General features: G+C 45.8%; 2 protein-coding genes and 1 long non-coding RNA gene across 4 annotated transcripts; 2 read left to right on the top strand and 1 right to left on the bottom strand.

The window, feature by feature from the left end:
* The first annotated feature begins 1264 nt into the window (after positions 1-1264).
* Hoxa2 (homeobox A2) lies at positions 1265-4618 on the top strand. The gene is made up of 2 exons (XM_005377445.2): positions 1265-2519; positions 3163-4618. The coding sequence occupies exons 1-2, from the start codon at positions 2141-2143 to the stop codon at positions 3900-3902; spliced, it is 1119 nt and encodes a 372-aa protein (XP_005377502.1). The 5' UTR covers positions 1265-2140; the 3' UTR covers positions 3903-4618.
* Positions 4619-4704: 86 nt separating this feature from the next.
* Positions 4705-8389, bottom strand: LOC102029947. The gene is made up of 2 exons (XR_259876.2): positions 8138-8389; positions 4705-4844 (listed from the first exon to the last, which is right to left on the bottom strand). It is a non-coding gene; the product is annotated as an uncharacterized LOC102029947 (long non-coding RNA).
* A 135-nt stretch (positions 8390-8524) lies between these two features.
* On the top strand, positions 8525-11251 carry Hoxa1 (homeobox A1). 2 transcript variants are annotated; one of them, XM_005377447.2, is made up of 3 exons: positions 8525-8963; positions 9167-9258; positions 9752-9833. In XM_005377447.2, the coding sequence occupies exons 1-2, from the start codon at positions 8610-8612 to the stop codon at positions 9221-9223; spliced, it is 411 nt and encodes a 136-aa protein (XP_005377504.1). In that variant the 5' UTR covers positions 8525-8609; the 3' UTR covers positions 9224-9258; positions 9752-9833. The 2 variants fall into 2 exon arrangements, with proteins under 2 accessions (XP_005377504.1, XP_005377503.1); XM_005377446.2 differs by having other exon boundaries at positions 8525-9258; positions 9752-11251.
* The last annotated feature ends 10812 nt before the right edge of the window (positions 11252-22063 follow it).

Below are 22063 nucleotides of genomic sequence, written 5' to 3'. Positions count from 1 at the left end.
TTTGTTTGGAATAAAAGCAAGAAAACTGAAAAACTTCACATTTTCTGAAATACCATCTCTATCTGCAAGGCAAAGCTCTGAGCTGGTCAAAGTTGGAGGCCACTTTATATCTCATTTTCAACTCAAATTCCCTTTGCTGCAGGCCTTGGAGATGGAGTCCTGCCCTTGCTTCTTGGTCAGCCTTTCTTGTTTTCTGTGTATTTTTCTCCCCCGCCAACCTCTCTCTCCTTGGCCATCAGAATGATTTATTTTCCTGCCACTGATGCCTGCGGGCCAGGAGGAGTCTGATCACTTGGTCCATTTCAAAGGAAGCAAAAGCGAATCACCATCCTCAGGGTTGGGGGGGGGGCGGAAAGAGGTGCCTTCAGAGCTTTCTGTCTGTCTGTCTCTCTCCCCCTTCTTTCTGGCTTGATGATTTTAAGGTAGCTTTTTGGTATTTAAAAGTGTTATCTTTTGAACCCTCCAGCACTGTCCAAGATACACTCAGTCTCAAGTCTCGGAATTGGGAAAAAAGAGAACGAAGAAGGAGAACCTTTATAATCCTCCTTGGGTCGCCCTCTCCCGGCAATGCTCTTCCCCACGACAGAACCCCGGGTGCAAACCTCTCTGGTGCCCAAGGAGTAGGAAGGTGTGGGAAGCAATTCAGACTGTCAAGGAACCCTCGCGGCATCTGAACCAACCAGCCCCCAACCAGAGCGACAAGGACAAGGAGAAGGGTAGGGGGAAAAGGAGAGGGGAACCAGCGTCTTCTCCCTTCCTGATGATAACTTCCAACAGACTTCCTGGAAATCGGAAATACTCACCACACCCGTGCCCTATGGGTATGAAACCCAGAATGCCAGGAGCCGCACGCGCCTGCTCGGGGCGGCATTTCTTTGGCTGGCCGCCGCCCCTGGCTACGGGAATTTGGACACATGGACCTGATGTTGCTGTCTCCCTTGGTACATGCATCTATGTTTCTCCAGCCACTCTTGAGAAGTTGACGGCGCAGGGAGGTCGGGAAGCTTCGAGAGCCGCCTCCCGTTTTCCGCTTCCCGCCGGAGCCAGATGCAAAGCTGCGGTGGAAAAGCCAGCTAACAATGGGCCCGAGGATTCCAGGCTGGACACTAAGAGGGGGGCGAGGGGCTGCCGGGGGAAGGAGAGGCGGACAGAAGAGAGTGGGAGGGGGAAAGCGGAGAGGAGGAAAAAGAGGGAAAGAGAAAATGAGAGAGGAAGGAAAACCGAGACAGAGGAGGGAGGAAAGGAGAGGGAGAGAGACAGAGACAGAGAGACAGAGAGAGTCTCGGATGGAGAGATCAGTTCTGAGATTCAGTTACTGGTTTTAAGAAAATTAGAGGAGGAAAGGGAGAGAAGGGGAATTCTCCAAATCTTTCTTCTCTTTTCTTTCTCTTTTCTCTCCTCCCTCTCTCTTTCTTCCTTTCTCATCTCTCCCCTGTGTTCCTTCTGCCTTAGCAGAACTTATGTGGCTGGGATGCGGGGGCCCTCGGGTGTCAAAACTTTGAAGATTAATGGATTACTTTGTTAATGACTGCAGGCGTCAGAGTGAGGTGCTTAAATGATTTGTGAGGTGCGAGGCGTCTTCCCGACAGTCCCAAACAATGCGCGGAGTGTGCGGGGGAGGCAGAGGGCGGCCGCGGGAGGGACCGGCAGCCGGGCTCACACTCGCACACTCCCAGGCGCACACACTAGGTCCTCGCTGATTAGGAGGCAGGCAGGCACCCTGGACCCGGGCACTCCTGGGCATTTCCTCCCACACCCACATATATGTATTTTTGCCATGAAAAAAGTGTAAATAAAGCCTTGCTGGCCCCCAATGAGGCGTTCCTTCCCGACTTTTTTGGATCAATCAAACAGACAGTGGCTTCTTTTGATTAAAGCCCAAATTGTCATTGGGCAGAAGCAATCATGTGACAGCCAATTCGGTCCAATTTCAACCTTGTCTCCATGAATTCAATAGTTTAATAGTAGCGCGGTCCCCATACGGCTGTAATCAGTGAATTAGAAAAAAAACACCCCAGCAGCGATCTTCTATGATAGATTTTTTTTTTCCTCCTCGCTCGCCTTTTTCCTGGGCCTTGCCCCCCCAAAGCCCCTCCAAAAGAGGGAACTTTTTCTCCGAGGGGGCTCCAAGGAGAAGGCCATGAATTACGAATTTGAGCGAGAGATTGGTTTTATCAATAGCCAGCCGTCGCTCGCTGAGTGCCTGACATCTTTTCCCCCTGTCGCTGATACATTTCAAAGTTCATCAATCAAGACCTCGACGCTTTCACACTCGACACTGATTCCTCCTCCTTTTGAGCAGACCATTCCCAGCCTGAACCCGGGCAGTCACCCTCGCCACGGCGCTGGCGGCCGCCCCAAGCCGAGCCCCGCGGGCAGTCGCGGCAGCCCAGTGCCCGCCGGCGCCCTGCAGCCGCCCGAGTACCCCTGGATGAAGGAGAAGAAGGCGGCCAAGAAAACCGCTCTGCCGCCCGCCGCCGCCGCCGCTGCCACCGGCCCAGCCTGCCTCAGCCACAAAGGTCAGTCCAAAGACTTGGCCCCAGGTCCCCCGGACCCTCTTGCCCCTCTGGGCTGCCCCGAGAGCGGGTATGGGGGAGGGGAGCCTGGGCTGGAAGAGAAGGGGGAGAGGGAGAGATGCCTGGCTGCCTCTTTCCTGCCCCTCTGGGCTCAGGAGTAGGTTTGATGGAGAGGAAAGGGATCCCGCGCTCCACAATGAGACATATATATTTTTAGGAAGAGGAGGGGAAACTTTCCCTAACTTGTGTAATGTGGGATGATTTATTTGAGTTGGAACTGACCTCCTCTTGTCTAGTTGTCCTAGAGTTTGGCTTTTTGACAGTAATGAAGAGTGATAGATCGCTCTTGCTCAGCTAAGCAGCTGATGCATTAATTATAAATTGTGTTGTGGCTAATATAAAGTTTGCTCCCGGATGAAGAGGTTGGGGTGAGCCACAGACGGGAATTTGATAGAGGTGGAGGAGATGGGGTTTCCCCAGGCTGGGCTCCCAGGAAAGGCAGCACAATAGCTCTACTGCATCCAGGGGCGGCCATTTTGTTGCAGTTGATCTTTTCTGCTATATTTATTCTCCAGTGGAATAACCCTGCTCGGACCCCTCCACCTCCAACTGTGCGTGTGTCTCTTGTTGGTTTCCCTTTCCGCAGAATCCCTGGAAATCGCCGATGGCAGCGGTGGGGGATCGCGGCGCCTGAGAACTGCTTACACTAACACGCAGCTTTTAGAGCTGGAAAAGGAATTCCATTTCAACAAGTACCTTTGCAGACCCCGGAGGGTGGAGATCGCAGCGTTGCTGGATTTGACTGAGAGACAAGTGAAAGTGTGGTTTCAGAACCGGAGGATGAAGCACAAGAGGCAGACCCAGTGCAAGGAGAACCAAAACAGCGACGGGAAATTTAAAAGCCTTGAGGACTCGGAGAAAGTGGAGGAGGACGAGGAAGAGAAGTCGCTCTTTGAGCAAGCCCTCAGCGTCTCTGGGGCCCTTCTGGAGAGGGAAGGTTACACTTTTCAGCAAAATGCCCTCTCCCAGCAGCAGGCTCCCAATGGACACAATGGCGACTCCCAAAGTTTCCCAGTTTCGCCTTTAACCAGCAATGAGAAAAATCTGAAACATTTTCAGCACCAGTCACCCACTGTTCCTAACTGCTTGTCAACAATGGGCCAGAACTGTGGAGCTGGCCTAAACAATGACAGTCCCGAGGCCCTCGAGGTCCCTTCTTTGCAGGACTTTAACGTTTTCTCCACAGATTCCTGCCTGCAGCTTTCAGATGCAGTCTCGCCCAGTTTGCCAGGTTCCCTCGACAGTCCTGTAGATATTTCAGCTGACAGCTTTGACTTTTTTACAGACACACTCACCACAATCGACTTGCAGCATCTGAATTACTAAAAACATTAAAGCAAAACAAAGCATCACAAAACAAAAGCCCCTTTGACCAGGTGGTTTTGCCTTCTTTTATTCCAGGAGTTGGTTTTTATTTTTTACCTCCCCCTGCTCCTTTAAATGGTGAGGATTTTCTGTTCATTGATTTCTCCTCAGTTTCAGAGCCATTTCTTACAGATTGTGTTGGAATTTTTGTTGTTTTAAACCTAATCCAACAACCTTCTATGTGATTTTCTTGAAAGCAATATATGAGGCCTGCAAGAAAGTGATCATAAATTGTAACATCACTTTCTTTTTATTTTTGTATTACATTAGGATGCATTGTCATGCGTATTTTTGGTAGAATAAATTCTCCTTTGCTATAAGTAGCTTTCTTATTTTTTTCTCCCCCTCCTTCTCAAGGCTCTTAATGGTTTCTTTTTCTTCTTTTAGTCTAATTCGATAAATAAAATTCTGGTCACAATTTATCTTCTTTTTCAATTTTAATATATTTGTTAAGGTGGCACGTTTAAAGTCTTCAATAGACAGCAACAAAGAAGAAAGCCAGAAAATGGCTAGGGCTTTTGATCAGTGGTTTTTGTTTTTTGGCTTTTGTTTTTATTTTTGAAGGAAATAGATTTTGTTTTTTCACGTAGAGGCTCAAGCCATAGATTTAAATTAGTAATAGAAACAGGATTGGGCAGCCTAAGAGTTGGGCCAAGCCCAAGCGTTTGAAAGTGGAGAAATAAAGTGCCTACAGAAACCCCCAGCTCTAGGAATGAGTAAAGTGGAGTTTCTTGAACAAGCTATCAGTCTCCAGGTCAATAACTAAGTTATCAACAATTCATTTATTTATACACATTTGTTTGAAACATCTACATTCGACCCCCCCTCGGCACCCCAGCCCGCGCACATTTTCCGTGTGGTTGATTAATCTCCCAGCTGTTGATGGGTTCAGGCAAAACAGACCTAAAAGATAGAGAAAAACAAAATAAAACAGAACAGTGGTTACTTGCTGCAAAATGCATGTCAGAAGGGTTCTTTCCAATCGTCTGTTCAGTCATTCTAGGATTCCTTTTTTTTTTCCCGGGGTCAGAAAAATCAATATTTCATTCTTAAATCTGTTTACATTGCTAATAATGGATCATTAAAGCTTTGAAGTCAGGTTAGCAAGTTGAGATTTAAAATGGAGTGTTTCTTCACCCTAGATTATATTATATATTAACCCAGTTTCCTAGACAGCGAAAGAGAAAAAAAGCACTTTAAATGAAATATCAATAAAATGTGATCTAGGGTGTGTTATGAGCTGTTCTGTTTTTTCCTCCTTCTTATGCTTCCCCGTGTTTATTTTTCCCTTTCTGAGGGCTACTACTTACCGTGAGAAAATACAGCAACATGTGTGTGGGGCGAGTTAAGAACCCAGCCCTTAACAGCAAAGACTTGAAAGTTATAATGAAATCGCGATCTTTCTTCGCAGGTTTGCTCCCTACCTTCTCTCACCCCTTCCTTCACTCGCTAAATCCCGGCAGCGGCCGCAGTGTACGCGACTGCGGCCGGTTTCCGGCCCAGGCTCCCAGCCGCTGAGCAAGGCGTCCGGCTGCGGCCAGGGCTGCGCCGCTCCTGGATGCGATTCGTTCTAAGCTCATAAATCAAACTCTTTCTATGAATGAGAATGTCATCAAAGAGATCAATTGCAGGAACACATGCACAAATAAAAATCCTCTTACGTATTTGCCGGGGATCCCCGTCCGAAAGCATTAAGTTAGAAGGCGTTTAGTCATAATTCATTTTTATTGCTCTTTTAAAACAACAGCTTGGCTCAGCCGCGGATGCCATGAACAGCTCGGGGCCTCGGCGTTTTGTCTCCTCGCTCCTTCTCTTTCTAGTAGAAGAGCCCAGTAAGAGGCGCTTTGAGCCGAGCAAGCGGCTAGCAGCCGGTCATTTTAATCGTGACCAAGCTTGCCTTTCTCTCCTGGGGCGATTAGAGACTTGAGCTCAGTCTTGGGTCGCTGCCCTACTTGCCCAGAGGACCAAGGGTGCCCTGCGCGGCGGAATGCCCCCCAGGATCCCTCGGGAGTGGGGGCTGTGGAAGGATCTGAGCTAGCGGAGCCTGCGGGCTCGGGGCCAGGAGAAGCTGCCACCGGGAGCCGCGCCGGGAGAGAGGCGTCCTGGGCGACCGCCGAGGCGGAGAGCAGGCTGGCTGAGAGCGCTGGGCTGCGAGAAGCCGCGAGCGGAGGCGGGTCGGTGGTTGTCCTGAGTGTCTGCGGGCCTATGAGTGAGTGCGAGTTTGAGATCCCAAGGAAATCACCCCACCCAGGTTTTGCAGAAAAGAGACCAGGAGAAAAAGAGGTGGAGGGAGAAGAGTGTGAAGGCCGAGAACACACAGGCGAGAGAGCCGCTGAACCCTTGGTGAGGGGTAGCGTGGGGGGCGGCCTTGCGGCAGGCGTCCTGAGGCCTGGGGGGAGGGGAGTGCAAAGGCGGCGGCGGAGGCCCACAAAGGTACAGGAATAAGGCAAGAGGGAGATGACTAGGTTCACTTCGCAGAGCAGATCGCCTGCACGTCACCACCGACCCCCTCACATCCAGCCCCTGCCCCATAGCAACCCCTTCTTATCGCTAGAGGGCTGGTTCTCCCAAAGAAGCCTCCTCCAGGAGGGCCTCCTTGCCCTTCCCCTCCTTCTCCAGTATGAAGATCCCCAGAAGCTGAAATGGGTGTGTATGTGTGTGTGTGGGGGGGGGGCGGCTTGGCAGCCGGTGCTCCCTATAAACCGTGCTTGGAGGTAGGTCAAAGGTCACTGTGAAATATTCCAAAAGGAAATGTTTAAGGAAAAAAAAATATTGCTGTTGAGGGAGTCTACAGCCAAGGGTCTGCTGCATAGGCTCTCCCTCTTGAGTGAACGGGTTTTGGGGGGGAACTTTTACAGGTGGAGAACCGAACACAGAAGCCTGAAAGGATGACCAACATATTTGAAATGTGCCTGCCTTTTTCTAATAGATGAGGAGAAATTGGGAGAGTTGGAATCCCAAATCCATACACAATCCTTCTTATTAATTTCATCTCTCTGATCTGATATTGCAAACATGGTCAAAGTAAAATCTATGCAGCACTGGCTACAAGCTTCTTAGATAATCTCTGGATTTCTCCTACTTACGAATTTGTCACTCTCAGGATTCGGCCTTTTCTCTCTACAAGCCCAGGGAGTGACACAAAACCTAATAGTAAACCGCAATTAACGACCCCAGCGGCATCACTGTAGGATGAAGGTGATGGAGACAGGACCCCTGGCCGGGCATGACACTCAGAATTGCACGCGTCTCTGGGGAGAAAGACTTGAGGGTTCACACAAGCAACTACACAGTCCGTTGGAAATGGTGAGAGATATTGCTGGGGAAGAGGAAAGTGTCTAGTTCACCCTCAGCCATCTGTCCACGGCCCCTCCCACCTGCCAGTCCCCACCCCCACTCCAAGCGTACAGTAGCGGAGTGGGGGGTCGCCGGAAAGAGGAGGCTCTCTCACTCCTAACATCCCCTTCCAAAACAAGAGAAATTGACGGGGAGGGGGCGGGGAGTTCAGCACACTGTAGGAGTCGTGGTCCGACCCAGAGAGGCCTGTGCACAAGCGCACAGGCTCCAGGGTCTTGAGGAGCCAGCAGATGGCCTGCAGCGCTCGGCCCGGCCCCCACGCTGCCCACGTCTGCTATCGTCATCTCTCTCCCCCGCCTCCTACCCCTCAAACTCCAGCGGCCCAGTAGCTCGGGATCCCGGAGGAGCAAAGCTGAATGGGGAGGGAAAAGGGGCGGAGGGCGAAGCAAGAGGGAGGGCCGAGAAGAGCCCGGCCAAGCTGGGCCTTTTCCAGCTAGCTCCAAAGCAAGAGCTCATCCGCCCTGGGGGTCGAATTACAGAAGCTCCTCATTGCCATGCTAATGACGATCGCGGCTTGGGGAGACCCTCTAGGGAGAAGGGAAGTTTCTTTTCTTGCCCTCATCCCCTCCACACCCACCGGCGTCCCCCCTAGATCGTCTTCTGAGCCCTGCCCTCTCCATTCCGAGCTTGGAGAGCCTCGCACTCCGCCACCATTCTCTGAGCTCCTCACAACGCCACGGCCTCCCGGCAGGAGCTGTGCAGTGAAAGCGCCCTGGAGCCTGGGGCGCGCAGGGGCGCGATCTCGACCCTTTCCGCCTGGAGCGCGCTGGGCTCAGCCAGGGTACTTGCGCCCACCGATTCCCGCCCCAGGAGAGTCGGGAACCCTCTACCCGTCTCACCTCTTGCCTGTTCGTCTTTCCGAGCCCGGCGGGGAGAGGGACAGGAACTGGGGGATGCCTTCCAGCCCCCACCTCCCGGAAGAGGGGGGCGAACGACGTCGGGCGCACGCAGAAGGCAGCCTCTGCTCCCCTTGGCCCCAGCGCTCGGAATCTGCCGTTGCAGACACCGCAGCTGCTACCGCCGCCTGGGCTGCCTGGGGGGGCGACTGCGCGTCACCTAGGCGGAGGAGCGCCAGGGATTTAAATGCCACTGAAATGGTGATCCATCACCGCCGGAGCCGGCAAACTTTCTCAGGAGCCTCAGCCATTGGCTGACAAAGTCACGTGCCCCTCCCCTTGCACCCTCCGCCCTCCAGCCCCCCCTCTTGCGCACTGTACATTCATATCATTTTTCTTCTCCGGCCCCATGGAGGAAGTGAGAAAGTTGGCACGGTCACCCAAGGCTTCGCAGGACACGGTCACTCAGTGACAGATGGACAATGCAAGAATGAGCTCCTTCCTGGAATACCCCATTCTTAGCAGTGGCGACTCGGGGACCTGCTCAGCGCGAGCCTACCCCTCCGATCATGGAATTACAACTTTCCAGTCGTGCGCGGTCAGTGCCAACAGCTGCAGCAGCGACGACCGCTTCCTGGTGGGCAGAGGGGTGCAAATCAACTCACCCCACCACCATCACCACCACCACCATCACCACCCCCAGCCGGCCACTTACCAGACTTCTGGGAACCTGGGGGTGTCCTACTCCCACTCGAGTTGTGGTCCAAGCTATGGCGCGCAGAACTTTGGTGCGTCTTACAGCCCCTACGGGTTAAATCAGGAAGCAGATGTAAGTGGCGGGTATCCCCCGTGCGCGCCCGCAGTTTACTCTGGAAATCTCTCATCTCCCATGGTCCAGCATCACCACCACCACCAGGGTTATGCCGGGGGCTCGGCGGGCTCGCCTCAATACATTCACCACTCATATGGACAAGAGCACCAGAGCCTGGCCCTGGCTACGTATAATAACTCCTTGTCCCCTCTCCACGCCAGCCACCAAGAAGCCTGTCGCTCCCCTGCGTCGGAGACAACTCCAGCGCAGACCTTTGACTGGATGAAAGTCAAAAGAAACCCTCCCAAAACAGGTCAGTCCTGCCTGCCAGAGGATGCATCTTGATGATTCTGTAGGAGCTGGTTTGCTTAGTTTCCAAAGCGATCGTTTTTTTTAAAAGAAAGTCTCTTGCTTCTGGCTAGGCTTGTAGGGTGCAGGGACTGTGCCCAGGTATGTTGGGGCAAAGAAGTCTCTAGGACTGGTGTATTTTCAAAGGGTGTGAGGTTTAAATGTTTTGGATGTAGGACTCGTGTGTGTGTGTGTGTGTGTGTGTGTGTGTGTGTGTGTGGTGTTGGTGGCGATGGTGCTCTGTTAATATCTCCAGGCTCCATTAATCACTAATCGGACCACGCTAATGGCTGGCTTGAGGTTAACACTTTTCACCTCATCACTCAGCCTCCCTGGCCGGTTTGTGTTGAGAAGTTCATAATCTCCCTTTATCCGAACATTCTGAGGTGTGTAGGCGATGTCCTATTGATTTTTAGGATTTTTACCTCTTCCTCTCTTCCCTTCCCACTTTACCTCAGGGAAAGTTGGAGAGTATGGTTATGTGGGTCAACCCAACGCTGTGCGCACCAACTTCACCACCAAGCAGCTCACGGAGCTGGAGAAGGAGTTCCACTTCAACAAGTACCTGACGCGCGCCCGCAGGGTGGAGATCGCCGCGTCCTTGCAGCTCAATGAGACCCAGGTGAAGATCTGGTTCCAGAATCGCAGAATGAAGCAGAAGAAACGTGAGAAAGAGGGGCTGTTGCCCATCTCACCGGCCACCCCGCCCGGAAGCGACGAAAAGGCTGAGGAATCCTCAGAGAAATCTAGCTCCTCACCCTGCGTTCCTTCTCCGGGGTCTTCTACCTCAGACACTCTGACTACCTCCCACTGAGGCCGCCCCAGCCCCAGACTGGGCAGCCCAGGCCTCTCCTTGGGCTGGGATTCCTCACCCAAAGCACATTCTTAGCTTATCTTTCTTTCCATTTACAGTCTCCCTTTCTGATCCTATCTGAGGTGCTTCTGGCCAGGATAATGTGTTTCCAGATAATTCTACGCCAAAGACACAGTAGGGGGTTAACTCCTTAATCCAGATTGGGTGCCAGCATCAATTTCTGATGACCCCTAACGTCCCTCTCTGATTTTAGGAGATTTTTCACAGAACCTGCTGTTCCTTTCAGATGCCCTTTGGAAAGTAGCTCTCTTTGCCAGCAGAAACCTGTCAGAGGGAGGCATCTCACGTTTTATCTAACTGTATATTTACAGCCCTCCTTTACCTTACCCTTAGAAGTAGAAAGGAGAGAGTCGAGGAGCTCATGAAGAGATGCACTATGAGTGTGTTTACACACTTAATTCATCCTTAATTTAATTCAGTTTCTTGTGTGTGAGTTTGCTGACTGTAAATACTTTGTCCTAAGAGATTTATCTTTATACAAATTTTCTAGAGATGTTTAGATTAGGTGACTAAATCAGACAGGGTGGAGAAACTCTCAAAAGTGGTACAATTTTATATGTAATTATGGGTAAAAGAATAAATTCCCTCACTGAAACCCAATCAGATGCTCAGATGATAGCCTCAATTTCTTCTCTTGGTGACTTCAGAAGGCCTGGAGAGCACAAGGTTCAGAAACTGCGCTTCCTGTGCTAAATCTCTTCCCACCCCCACTCTTTTCTTCTTGTTTCTCTGGCCACCCTCCATTTCAACTCTGTGCTGGTTTACCCAGAACCTAAAAGTATTATTCAAATCAACCTCTTTCCAAAGTAATCTTAGCTGGATATGGTGTATTTTCAGCTCAATTGTTAATGTGATGGATGGCACAATGAATGTATATTTTGTGTGAATCGTGAATAGTCTTTTGCATGTCGCACAATGTTTTGATGTCCCTGAAGTACCACACTGAGTTCTATCAGTTTGTTCTTTGTAAGCCTATCATCCTCCTCATTTCCTGTACAATCATGAACATCTCTGAGATCCTGAAGTGATGTGATCCAGAGCAAAGTTTACGGGTCTTACAATGTCTGTAATAAATATAGTCAAGTTTCAGGTATGTTTAAGCATCTGTGTATTTGGCTGGGTTACAGTTTCTTCCTTCATACCATACACAGTTGGCTCATTTTATGTGGAGGATGGTGTGTGTTTTCAATGAAGTAGGCCTTTTCTTGAATAAAAGGAAGTGCTTGCCATTATCATGTAGCTGAAACTTACCCTATGAGTGTAGTTTCACATAACCAATGTCTATTTAATGCATTGATTCTCCTTAAAATAACAATAGCTCCTTTATTATAATTGAAGTTTATAATGAAAAAAAAAGAATAGTGAAAAAATTTATGAAGCAGATCTATTTGTGAAACAAACATGGATACTTCCTGGGTCAAGTACTAACCTTTTCACCTCCAACTGAATGTTGACATATATATAAACAGAGCCTCCTTCAAAAGCTGAAACTGTCTTCAGTCAGTCTTTCCTCACATCAGTGAACCAAGAGCGAAGAGATTCACATTTAATTAGCTCCAGTATAAAGCTCTTGTGAGGCTGAGGCCCCACTCCACCCCTCTTCCTTCTTTTTGGATTGTCAGGCAGTGTTCCAATATATTTCACCCTTTAAATTGAGTGCGGTCTGTTTTCAGTAAACCCTTGCATCCCTCCCCCATTCTTCCTGTCAACATCCATCCTTTCCTGCTCCTCCTCACCCCCATCTCTGGGTTACACATCTCATTCCCTTGAGACTCAGCTTTGATTTCATAGTCATCATGACTGCTCAAGCTTCACAGTTCTAATTTCTTGCCACATAACCCAGAAAAAAAGTTTTCATTTTCTTTGCTGGGCTCAATAAGTTCTTTCAGATGAACTGTGGAAGCTAGCTTGGTCTTCCAATATCCAAGTAATTTCTGACCAAAGCATGCCTCAGAGCTGAAACAGAGGAGACCAGCACATGATAAGAGTTCAAAGTGCTTCTCCTCCCAGACCTCTCGCCACTTTCCCTTTACTTTCATACATATCTGGAGGATTTGAGCCCTAAGAGCACAGCAGAAATTTTACAACATCCCAAATAAACAGAGACATATGACTTCCTTCCTTCCCAAAGGTTTTTTGAAAGGATGGGCTGGGAAGAAAATGCTACAAAAACTTGGAATTTGCAGGCTTTCTAGAGTACCCACGAGATTTCCTGCACTGCTCTGTTACTGCGCCAAGCCCAGGCTCTGTAGGCGCAGGGACAGCGGCCATATCAAGGGCACCGGCTGCCCTCCCTCAGTTGCTGGGTTCTGAGGTTGCCTCTAAAAGACTGAAGTGGATGGAGAACTTCAAAGACAGCCAACCCTTCTTTCATTTCCCGCCTGGCCTTGTACTGTATCTTTTGTTTATTAGTGTAAGGCCACACAGCAAAACAGATGGCTGGTTTCCAAATACTTTAATGTGTTAAAGTGTCATTTGCATGCCACTGTCTTGATTTCAATATCTAAAAGCAGGGCCAACCCGTTGGAATCCCAGAGATTCCAATCTTCTAGGTGCTGATTTTAATGTAGCTGAGAGCGAGAGAGGAGAACAATAAATTATGCCTAAACACTAGCCTTCTTTATGTCATAGAATAAATCAGTTAACAAGCAATGCATTTAGGAAACATTAATATACCTTTCAACAAGGAAAACATTTGTATCTTTTTAGCTGTCCCAATCGATTAAATCAAAGGCATTTAACACATCCTATTTCAAGGTCTCTCTTTTTGTGTTTTGGTCTCTGGGGAGCACAGCTCCTTAATGAAAGCAAGTGTAACTGAAATAACATAAAAAAGGAAAATAGAAAATAATATTTTATGTATAAATTTAAGAAAAAAACCAGTGTCCCAATTACGGACCTGGATAATTCAATATAAAATTAGTTTTCAAATCCTTTTTATTCACCTTCTCTATATTCAACCAAAGTACTCCTAAAATTCAGGGTGTCCCCAAACTAGGATGAGCTGAGAGCTTGCTGTGACTCTGAAGTCTGCTCTGGGCTTCACCTTTGAAAGTTTACTTTTGGAGGCTATTCAGATGCGGTGGTGTTTTCCTCTGGGGCAATCAGATTCAAACCGATCAATATTTACTCAGTCTGAAAGGGTTGTTGAAAAGGCTGCTAACAACAAACTGCTTAGCTGCTCACCCCTGTTTAATCTCAGGTTCACCGAAAGTTCAAGAAGAGATGAATGCAGTGATGGGTCACTTTAGAAAGAGTCCCAGCGGTTTATCTGCGCTCTCAGCTAAAGGCAACAATTATAGTCCCATCCTTCTTTGGGAAAGGGGCAACTTTCCTATCATTCTTTTGCTAAACAGTGTTTACTAGAAACTTAACACACTTTCCTCTTCTTTCCTCATTCTTTCTCTCCTTCTTCTTTTTTTCTTTCTGCCTTTTGGAAGCTTCCAGCAGCCCTTACTCTGCCCCCTCTCCTAGTTTTCTGTCTATCCATTAGGTTTCATTTGACTTAAAATAAATTACATTGAATATTTTAAAATATGTCAGATAAGTCTGAGAGAAAAGATCCATTTTATGTTGGATGCCATGAGCTATGAAATGAAACTCTTTGGGCCATTAAAATTTATCTTTGGGAAGGTACAGCACAAGATTGAATTGAAATCTATTTGCGTTTAAGTAATAGTGACAATCAAAGCCCCAACATCCACCTGAGGTGGGTCTTCAGACACCAATGGTAGGGATCGGAGGGTGAACTGACTTGTGCAGAGGTAAATACTTCAGATAGAAAGTCAACTTTAAAATTTTACACCTTTCAACTACTGAGATGAAAAAAGAGGACTCAAGGAAGGCAGTGGGAAATGGTGGGTAGAAGATGCTGGACACTGAAGCTAATTGCTACAGCTCTTCAGAGGTCAAAGTTCATGTAATCACTGCATAAATGCATACTAAATAGGGATTTATTAAGGTTTCCTGATGGCTGAGCACGTCTGTGAAAAATGGTCACTGCTGTTTGTGTTTCTTCCTTAAGAATAATCGTTCTTGAAGCAGAAGATCTAGGTATTGAGTTTAATTTACTATTTTGAGAGACATGAAACCCTTCTGCTATAAAATTTCAAAATTAGTGGATGGACAGTATCTTTATATTGGATGTAACTATAAAAATACCTTTCTTGCTCTTAGAAATGGTCTTCTTCAATACACACAAAAATGCAAGCCCCTGTCAGATAATCTCTTCACTAGATGGCTAACTCTGGTAACTGTCTGCCACAGATAAGCCTACCATGTGCCTGCACTTCTGAAAGCATAGAAAAGCTCTGCTTTAGAACTTCTTGTGCCTACATGACCAGAATGGGATCTAACTGAATGAGATCTAGCTACAACCTCTCATTTTATGTATCAGAAAAAGCCCCCCAGAGGAGGACTGATTTGACTAAGTGCACACAGTCATCAGTACTTACTCAATTTAAAATAAAATCAGAGTATCTTATACTTGAGCCCAATGCACTTTTTAATTCTAAGAGTCTGGCTTAATCTCCCCAAATTTATTCTACGTAAGTTGTTTCAAGCTGGATATTGTTTACTTTTTTCTTTTTCTGTTTCACTGGCCACTCAGTCAAACCTTTGATTTTTAAAAAATCCTTGTGAAGTCCCCAGGACGACTGAATATTTGAAAACTCTGAGCTGAATATTTCTACCATCTTGTTCTATTAGTAATATGTTGAGTAACTTGCCTTTTAAAAATATTTTCTGGGGCTGGGGATTTAGCTCAGTGGCAAAGCACCTGCCTGGAAAGTGCAAGGTATTGAGTTCGATTCCTGGTACCTGAAGAAAAACAAAACAAAACAAAAAAACCCGAACAAATATTTTCTTAAAATATAAAAGTAGAAATAAAACAGGAAAAGCTATACACACAGAGGCACACACACATTTTGTCTTTATTTTTTAGCGGGTACCATGAATCGAACTCAGGACCTTGCATTTTGTCAAGCAGGAACTTGTACTGCTGAGCTACATCCCCGGCCCACGTATTCTATCTTTAAACCTAAATGCAGGAAGAACAAATAAAAGGGGGGATTCCCTACACCAAAGTTTGTGTTCTATTAAATGGTCAAGAGATATCAGCTAGGAGGAGATTCAAAATAAAAGGAACATTTCAGGAGGGCTCATAACTGAATCTTTTTGTTATTTCTGGTGTGTTTTTTCTGTCTACTTTGGATTGCTTTGACCCATATTTTCTCCATGACTCAGTCGTGTTATGTAACACACACACACACACCCAAGCCCAACCTATTAACACAAAATTGGCTTGCAACATAAACTTCCATAGTCTTCTCCATCCGATTTCCTTGAAGTCCTACTCATCCCAATAGAACCTTTTCCCCAAAGGACATCAATGGCTGGCAGTATTCGAAGTGCTGAACAGAAATCCTCAGCATTCTAGAGCCTTATTTTAAAAAATTCCAGCCATTACATATAGCTGATCTTCAGTTCAGAACTACACACCAAATATTAATCAAGCAACTGTTTTGTGACTGTTAACCTTTCAAGGGATCTGCTTTTTTCAAGGGAGGGGGGACCCTCAAACCCTAATTGCGTTCTGCAAATTGTCCTTGAGACATTGCATTTTAAATTTATTGGAAATAAACGAGGAGAGCAATGTTTCTTTCTCAGCATTTTAAAAAAGCATATTAAATTTTACTTATTAAAAAGTGGTTGAAAGAAGGCTCAGTCACAAGCTAATTTATAGCAATCAGACTGTCTTGTTTTTCCATTTTAGGCTTGCCTGTGTGGTTAACTGGCTGGGAACAATATACAACTGCTTACAACAGAAAATGAAAAAACTGCATTTTTTTTCCCTTTTCAAACGGATATATTTTAGATACCCTGAACATTTTACAAATTATAATTCGCTTCGTTTTAAAAAGAAAAGTCGCCAGAGTACCATCAGAAGAACGCAGAAAGCAATGATTTAAAAATGGCAAACCTCCCCCACCCCCCAGCCCCCAACCCCGCCGAAATATCCGCGGTTCGGTTCTGGTGGAGTGCGAACCGGGACTCGCGATTCGGAGGAGCAAGTGGAGTCTGCTGCAGGAGACGCGCGGGGAGCAGCTGTCCGAGCCCCGGCGCGAGCTCCGCTCCGGCCATCTGCCCGGTCGCGGGGGCGGCGGCGGCGGTCCGCGGCAGGATGGGCGCCTGCCTCGGGGCGGGGGGCCGGGTGACTGCCGCAGGGCAAGGTCCAGGGCCTTCGCGGCCGCCCGGACAGGGGTGCCGGGAGCTGGGACGCCGAGGCGAAGTCAGCGTTCCCCCCTTGGCTGCGCGCCTCTCCCTCCAAAGTGGCCACCGAACGCCGCGCGCCCTTCTCACCCTCCGGGGCGCAGCATCCGGGCCCTTCCCGCTCCGGGGCGCGGGGCGCGGGGGAACACGCGGCGCAAAGCGCGAAGGCCGCCCCTTACCCCCAGTCCCGCTGCTGGGTCGGGGTAGCGCCGGGGCTTGCGCGTGGGTCTGCCCCAGTCTTGGGGTGACTTGGGAGAGCGAGTTTGAGGCGCAGCCCTCGAGGTTGCCGAGAGCCACGCGTTTACGCATTTTCCCGCCAGGCCAGTGTAGCCCGCCTTTTCTCCGAGGAGAGGCCTGCACGTGCAGTGGGGCCGCAGCCCGGCCTGAGGGGGCGCGGGGCTTCCACGCCCGGCCCTGTGGGGGCGCGGGGCTTCCACGCCTCGCCCCGGGAGGAAGCACAGCGCTTCTTCCTCAGGAGAAGAAACCAGGGCAGAGGCCTCGCCCCTTCCTCAGCCTTTAAGATAGAGAGGGAGTTCTCCCGCGTCTTCAGCATGTGCTTAACTTAGTGACGTCTTCATCCTCCCTCTAGTTCAAACTTAAGGTGTTTTAAATAGCAGGGTTGGCGATGTGGGTAACGGGTGGAAGTTTAAAACGTGAAAGTTTTGGGAACAGCTTTTCTCATTCTTCGGTTGCTGAGTCAAACTTTATCCTAAAGGCTTGCTTCCAGTCTCCCTTTTTTAAAGAAAGTTTCCTGTGTTACTCCTCACTCTCTGCTTAGCCTCTCCTTGTTTTTGTTTTGTTTTTTTTTTTTTTGGTTTTTCTCTGGTACCGGGAACCGAACTCACGGCCTTGCGCTTGCCAGGCAGGCGCTTTTGCCGCTGAGCTAAATCCCCAGCCCCTTGCTTAGCCTCTCCTAACAACTCCACGTTTCGCACCTGAGGCTTTGGTCTGTATCACTCACCTGGGACTGTGAACTAGTCTCTCTGTAGGTGTTAGTCTTGACTCTAATTTAAGTGCATCTTAAGCTTCTTGAGGGCAGGGCCCCTGAATTCCAGCAGCAGGAAGTGACAGACGTTTGTAGTAGAAAGTGCTCTGGACTGCAATTCAGGGCGCCTTTGTGTGTGCACACGCGCACTCACGTCAGTTTGATTGATATATTTGTATTTTTAAGTACAATGTGATGGCTTGATTCTTGTATACGGAGGGAAGTGATCATAGTAATTAGCACATCTATCAACTTAAAGTAAATTTCTTCCTTCCCTTCCTCTCTTGCTTCTCTTCCTTTTACTTGTCCAAGCTGAGCTCAAAATTGGGACCCTCTTGCCTCAGAATTGCAGAATGCTGTGATTACAGGTGTGCACCACGGAATCTGGCTTCCAGTCGTGTACTGTATTTTCAAATTCTTTCAATTTCTTCTACTTTGAGATAAATAACACATTATTGTTAATTATATTCACCCTGCTGTTCTACAGAATACCAGATTTTTTTTTTTTTTGTACTGGTAATCAAACATTGAGCTACATGCTCTACCATTGAGCTACATGCCTAGCCCTCAAATTCTTTTTTCCTTCAAATTCTTAATTTAAAAAAAAAGGTGATTATTTTTATTGATGATGATGATGATGATGTGTATGTGTATGTGTTTTACTAGAGATTTAACCCAGGGCCTTATACACCCTAGACAAATAGTGTACCCTTGAGCTAACTTCCCAGACCTTTTAACTTTTTATTTTTGAGATGGGGGTCTCGCTCAGTTGCCCAGGCTGGCCTCTTTGAACTTTCAGTCCTCCTGCTTCAGCCTCTGACTAGGTGGGATTACAGGCATGTGCCACCACACAGCTTCTTGTTGATTTTTAAGTTGGCCTCTACAATTTATGTAGACTTTTGGTATACTAAGTCAGAATTATTCAAACCAAGCCCTGTGCCAAATACTTTTCAAATATTAACTCATATAATCCTTACTCAGCCTCAAGAAGGAGGTATTTTTAATATTTTGATTTCATAGATAGGAAAAGGAGTGATCCAAGATATTAAACAATTAAACTTCTGAATTAAGGCCCAAACTCGTGCTTTGTTGTTGCCTTTCTGTACAGGGCCAACCACAGGACTGAGTGTAAGTCCTTTACAAAGAGTTATGGGTTACTGGGTTTGCTGGCTGTGGTGGTGCGCACTTGTAATCAAGGCACTTAAGAGGCTGAGGCAGAATAACTTTAAGTTCAAGGCCAGCCTGAAGTACACAGCAAGATGTTGTCTCAAAAAACCAAAACCAAAACCAAAAAGCAACCCACCAGAAGAGTTATCAGGCAGCTTTTGATTCAGAGTAGCTTACCAAGAATAAATTAGAGAGCTGAAGAAACAGGCTGTTTAATACCAGACATATATGCAAACTATGGCTATACATCCTTGGGAAAATAAATTATAAACAATATGAATGAAAACAAACCCAAATTTAATGATAAAGTCAAAGAGAAGATGAATTAATATAAAGTTTTTTATATCCTACATAATAGCAGGAATTATTTAAGGGAGAAGAGAGACATTCTTTATATTCATAGGTTATGTTTATGGCGTTCTTAACATATGGAAAAAATGGAAATATTTGGTATAAAGTATAAATGTTTTCTCTGTATGAAAGCTGGTATTCATATGGTTGGAAGCATATTCCATCCTAGTTTTCATGTGAATATTTTATACACAGGAAAACAATTACTGTTTATATTTAAGGAAAAAAAAAACAATGCATCTTTACCCAAGGGCTAATCTGCATACTTTACAATTTACCACCTCTTGACTATCAATAACCAAAGAGACAAGATTTAATAAGCACTTGAAAAAATATATTAAAAGACCTAAAGAGAGCTAGTCTTTAAAATCCAGTCATGCTTAGAATTCAGTTGACATGAAATCAGATTAGGAGTTGGAAATATGGCTGCTTTCTCCTACTTTTCTAATTTTTATGAGTGAGCAGGGACTTGGCTGAAGTATAGGAATTGCAAATTACTGATATGATTTTATTAGATATAGAATTACAGAATCTAAGAAGAAATATTAGAAATCATTTAATCTAATTTCTTCATCTTTTTTTTGAGACAAGTTCTCATTATGCTGTTCAGGCTGGCTGAACTTGCTGTGAAGCCTAAGCTGCCCTTGAATTCAAAGTGGTACTCCTGACTCAGCCTCCTGACTGCTGGGATAACAAACATATGCCTGATTTCTTCATCTTAAAGGTGAAGAAACAGGCTCAGAAGGATGTTAGCAGCAATAATGTTAAGAAAAATGTTTAACTTACTTCTTTATATACACACATATGTTAAGATGACAAATTGATTTCAGGCCACATATATTAATAGCATTAATAATTACTATATTAAGCATGGAATTATAGTAATAATTAAGTACTAAACATCTAAAAGTGAAGCATAAACAGATTGGAATAACTAGACTTTGACCAGAGATTTTCTTCCTTCCTACCTGCCTCCATGAACTCTACAGTGGGTAACAGCTCAGATCCGTCCTTCCCCTCCTGCCCCTCCTGCCCCTCCTGCCCCTCCTGCCCCTCCTGCCCCTCCTGCTCCTCCTGCTCCTCCTGCCCCTCCTGCCCTGTAGATAAAGAGAAATTGTCTGGTCTATTTTATTTTTTCCGTAGATGAAGCAGGGACAAAATCAGGAGAGCTAACCTTCTTACTTACCCTGCCCAAGCCTCTTTTGTGATGTGTTAGCTCCCTGGTTCCTACTTGACTCAGACACCACAGAAGGTGAAAGCATTCTGGCTTCATTTATGCGATGTACTCTCTACTGACTAAAAGAACTTGCAATTATCTTACATGAAAATATGCCTTCTATGAGAGTGATATAGACTTCAGCAAATTGTAACAAATTATTATTATTATTTTTTAATTTTTTGTCTTTTTTGAGACAGGGTCTCACTATGCAGTGCAGGCTGACCTTGAGCTCACTTTGTAGCCCAGGTTGGCCTCAAACTCACAATGATCCTCCTGCCTCAGCCTCCCGAGTGCTGGGATTACAGGTATGCCCCACCACAAATTTTTTTTTATATTAATATTTATTGAAGATTTTCTTAATAATAGATGCTGAGAGTTTTATATCATTATCTCAATTTTTCCTCACAGCACCCTTATAAGTTTTATTCCCACTTACAGATAGAGCAAGCAAGGCTTAAAGAAGTTCTGAAAGCCCCTCATCTTTGTATAGTGAGTGATTAACAAAGTTGGACTTTATAGCCCATTCCTTTAACCATCACATGTGAAATATTTTTTCATTATTATTATTATTATAAATTTGTGGTTCTGGGGATTTGACCCTGGGCCTCACACATGCTAGGCAAGTATATTAGTTTTTTTTATTGCTGGAACCAAATACTTAACAGCTGGAATTTAATGGAAGGGATGTTTATTTTTATTTTTTTTTATTTTTATTTTTATTTTTATTTTTTGCGGTACCAGGGATCAAACTCATGACCTTGTACCTGTCAGGCAGGTGCTTATGCCACTGAGCTATATCCCCAGCCCTTGGAAGAGATGTTTAATTTGGCTTATGGTTTCAGAGATTTAGTCCCTGATCATTTAGCTCCAAGGAGGAAGTTTTATGGCAGAAGAGGATGGTAGAGCAGATAGACCAGTTTATGGTAGCCAGGAAGCACAGTAGGTTAGAATGTGCACCAGAATGGAAGGGGCTAGTGATATCATACCAGAGGTCACACCTGTATAACCTACTTGGACACACCCATAAGTGTGCTTTAACTAAGCCACTCCATGACCCTAAAGCCCCTACCTGGCTGTAAAGCCAATCAAGTTGACAATTCACTTTAACTGTCATAATAAACACTCTACCACTGAATGATATCCCTAGCCCCTGAAATTTTGTACCTTAAAAATACACAAGTAATAATGTAATTAAGATGAACCTTAAATTTGAATTTCAGATTTAAAGAATCTTTATATTTTAGAAGACTTGTGTTTGGTTGTTATAAATCTACATATACAGTATCAATTATCGGAGATTTGTAATATAAAAATACATGACTATACACAAAAATAGAAAAAAGTCTGTTTTTCTATCTCTGTGGTTTTATTGTTAACAAAATTGAGGTTCTCAAAGTAACAACGACTTGTTTGCAATACTGACAATTCATTGAGAAAATAGCATAATTCTATAATGTCACAAATACAAAATTATCATAGAAAATGAGGAAACCACACTCAACTACTGTCACATTCTTCAAAATACAGCTGTTTTTACAGTCCAGTCTTTGCCTCTACACATACTTTTTTTCTTCCTTCCTTCTTTCTTCTTTTTTTTTCTTTTTTGGGTAGTGCGTGGGATGGAATCCAGGCCTTGCACATTTTAGTTAAGTGCTTTATCACTGAGCTGTACCCCAGTTCTTATAATGTTATTTAAAGGAAATTATTATATGCTCAAGATTTTGAATTATATATTTATTTACTTACTGGTATATCATAAATATTATCTGCATTTATGTATTTCTGTGTAACTAATTTTATTTAATGATTAATTAAAACAGTGATGTACTACCACTTATTAGACTGGATATTTTTCTTTTTTTCTTTTCCTTTTTTGAACTTTGCATGGCTCTCATTTGAACCTT

The sequence above is a fragment of the Chinchilla lanigera genome, unplaced genomic scaffold, assembly GCF_000276665.1.
Source record: "Chinchilla lanigera isolate Chin_1 unplaced genomic scaffold, ChiLan1.0 scaffold00009, whole genome shotgun sequence".
NCBI classification, from domain to species: domain Eukaryota; kingdom Metazoa; phylum Chordata; class Mammalia; order Rodentia; family Chinchillidae; genus Chinchilla; species Chinchilla lanigera.
The sequence above is the reverse complement of the archived record's forward strand: the minus strand, read 5'-3'. Positions and strand labels throughout refer to the sequence as shown.

Bases quoted from the DNA above. Each gene is read 5' to 3' on its own strand.
- Hoxa2 (XM_005377445.2), top strand. From the start codon at position 2,141: ATGAATTACGAATTTGAGCGAGAGATTGGTTTTATCAATAGCCAGCCG. The intron at 2,520-3,162 runs GTCAGTCCAAAG...CCCTTTCCGCAG, and splicing joins AGCCTGCCTCAGCCACAAAG to AATCCCTGGAAATCGCCGAT.
- Hoxa1 (XM_005377446.2), top strand. From the start codon at position 8,610: ATGGACAATGCAAGAATGAGCTCCTTCCTGGAATACCCCATTCTTAGC. The intron at 9,259-9,751 runs GTCAGTCCTGCC...ACTTTACCTCAG, and splicing joins AAGAAACCCTCCCAAAACAG to GGAAAGTTGGAGAGTATGGT.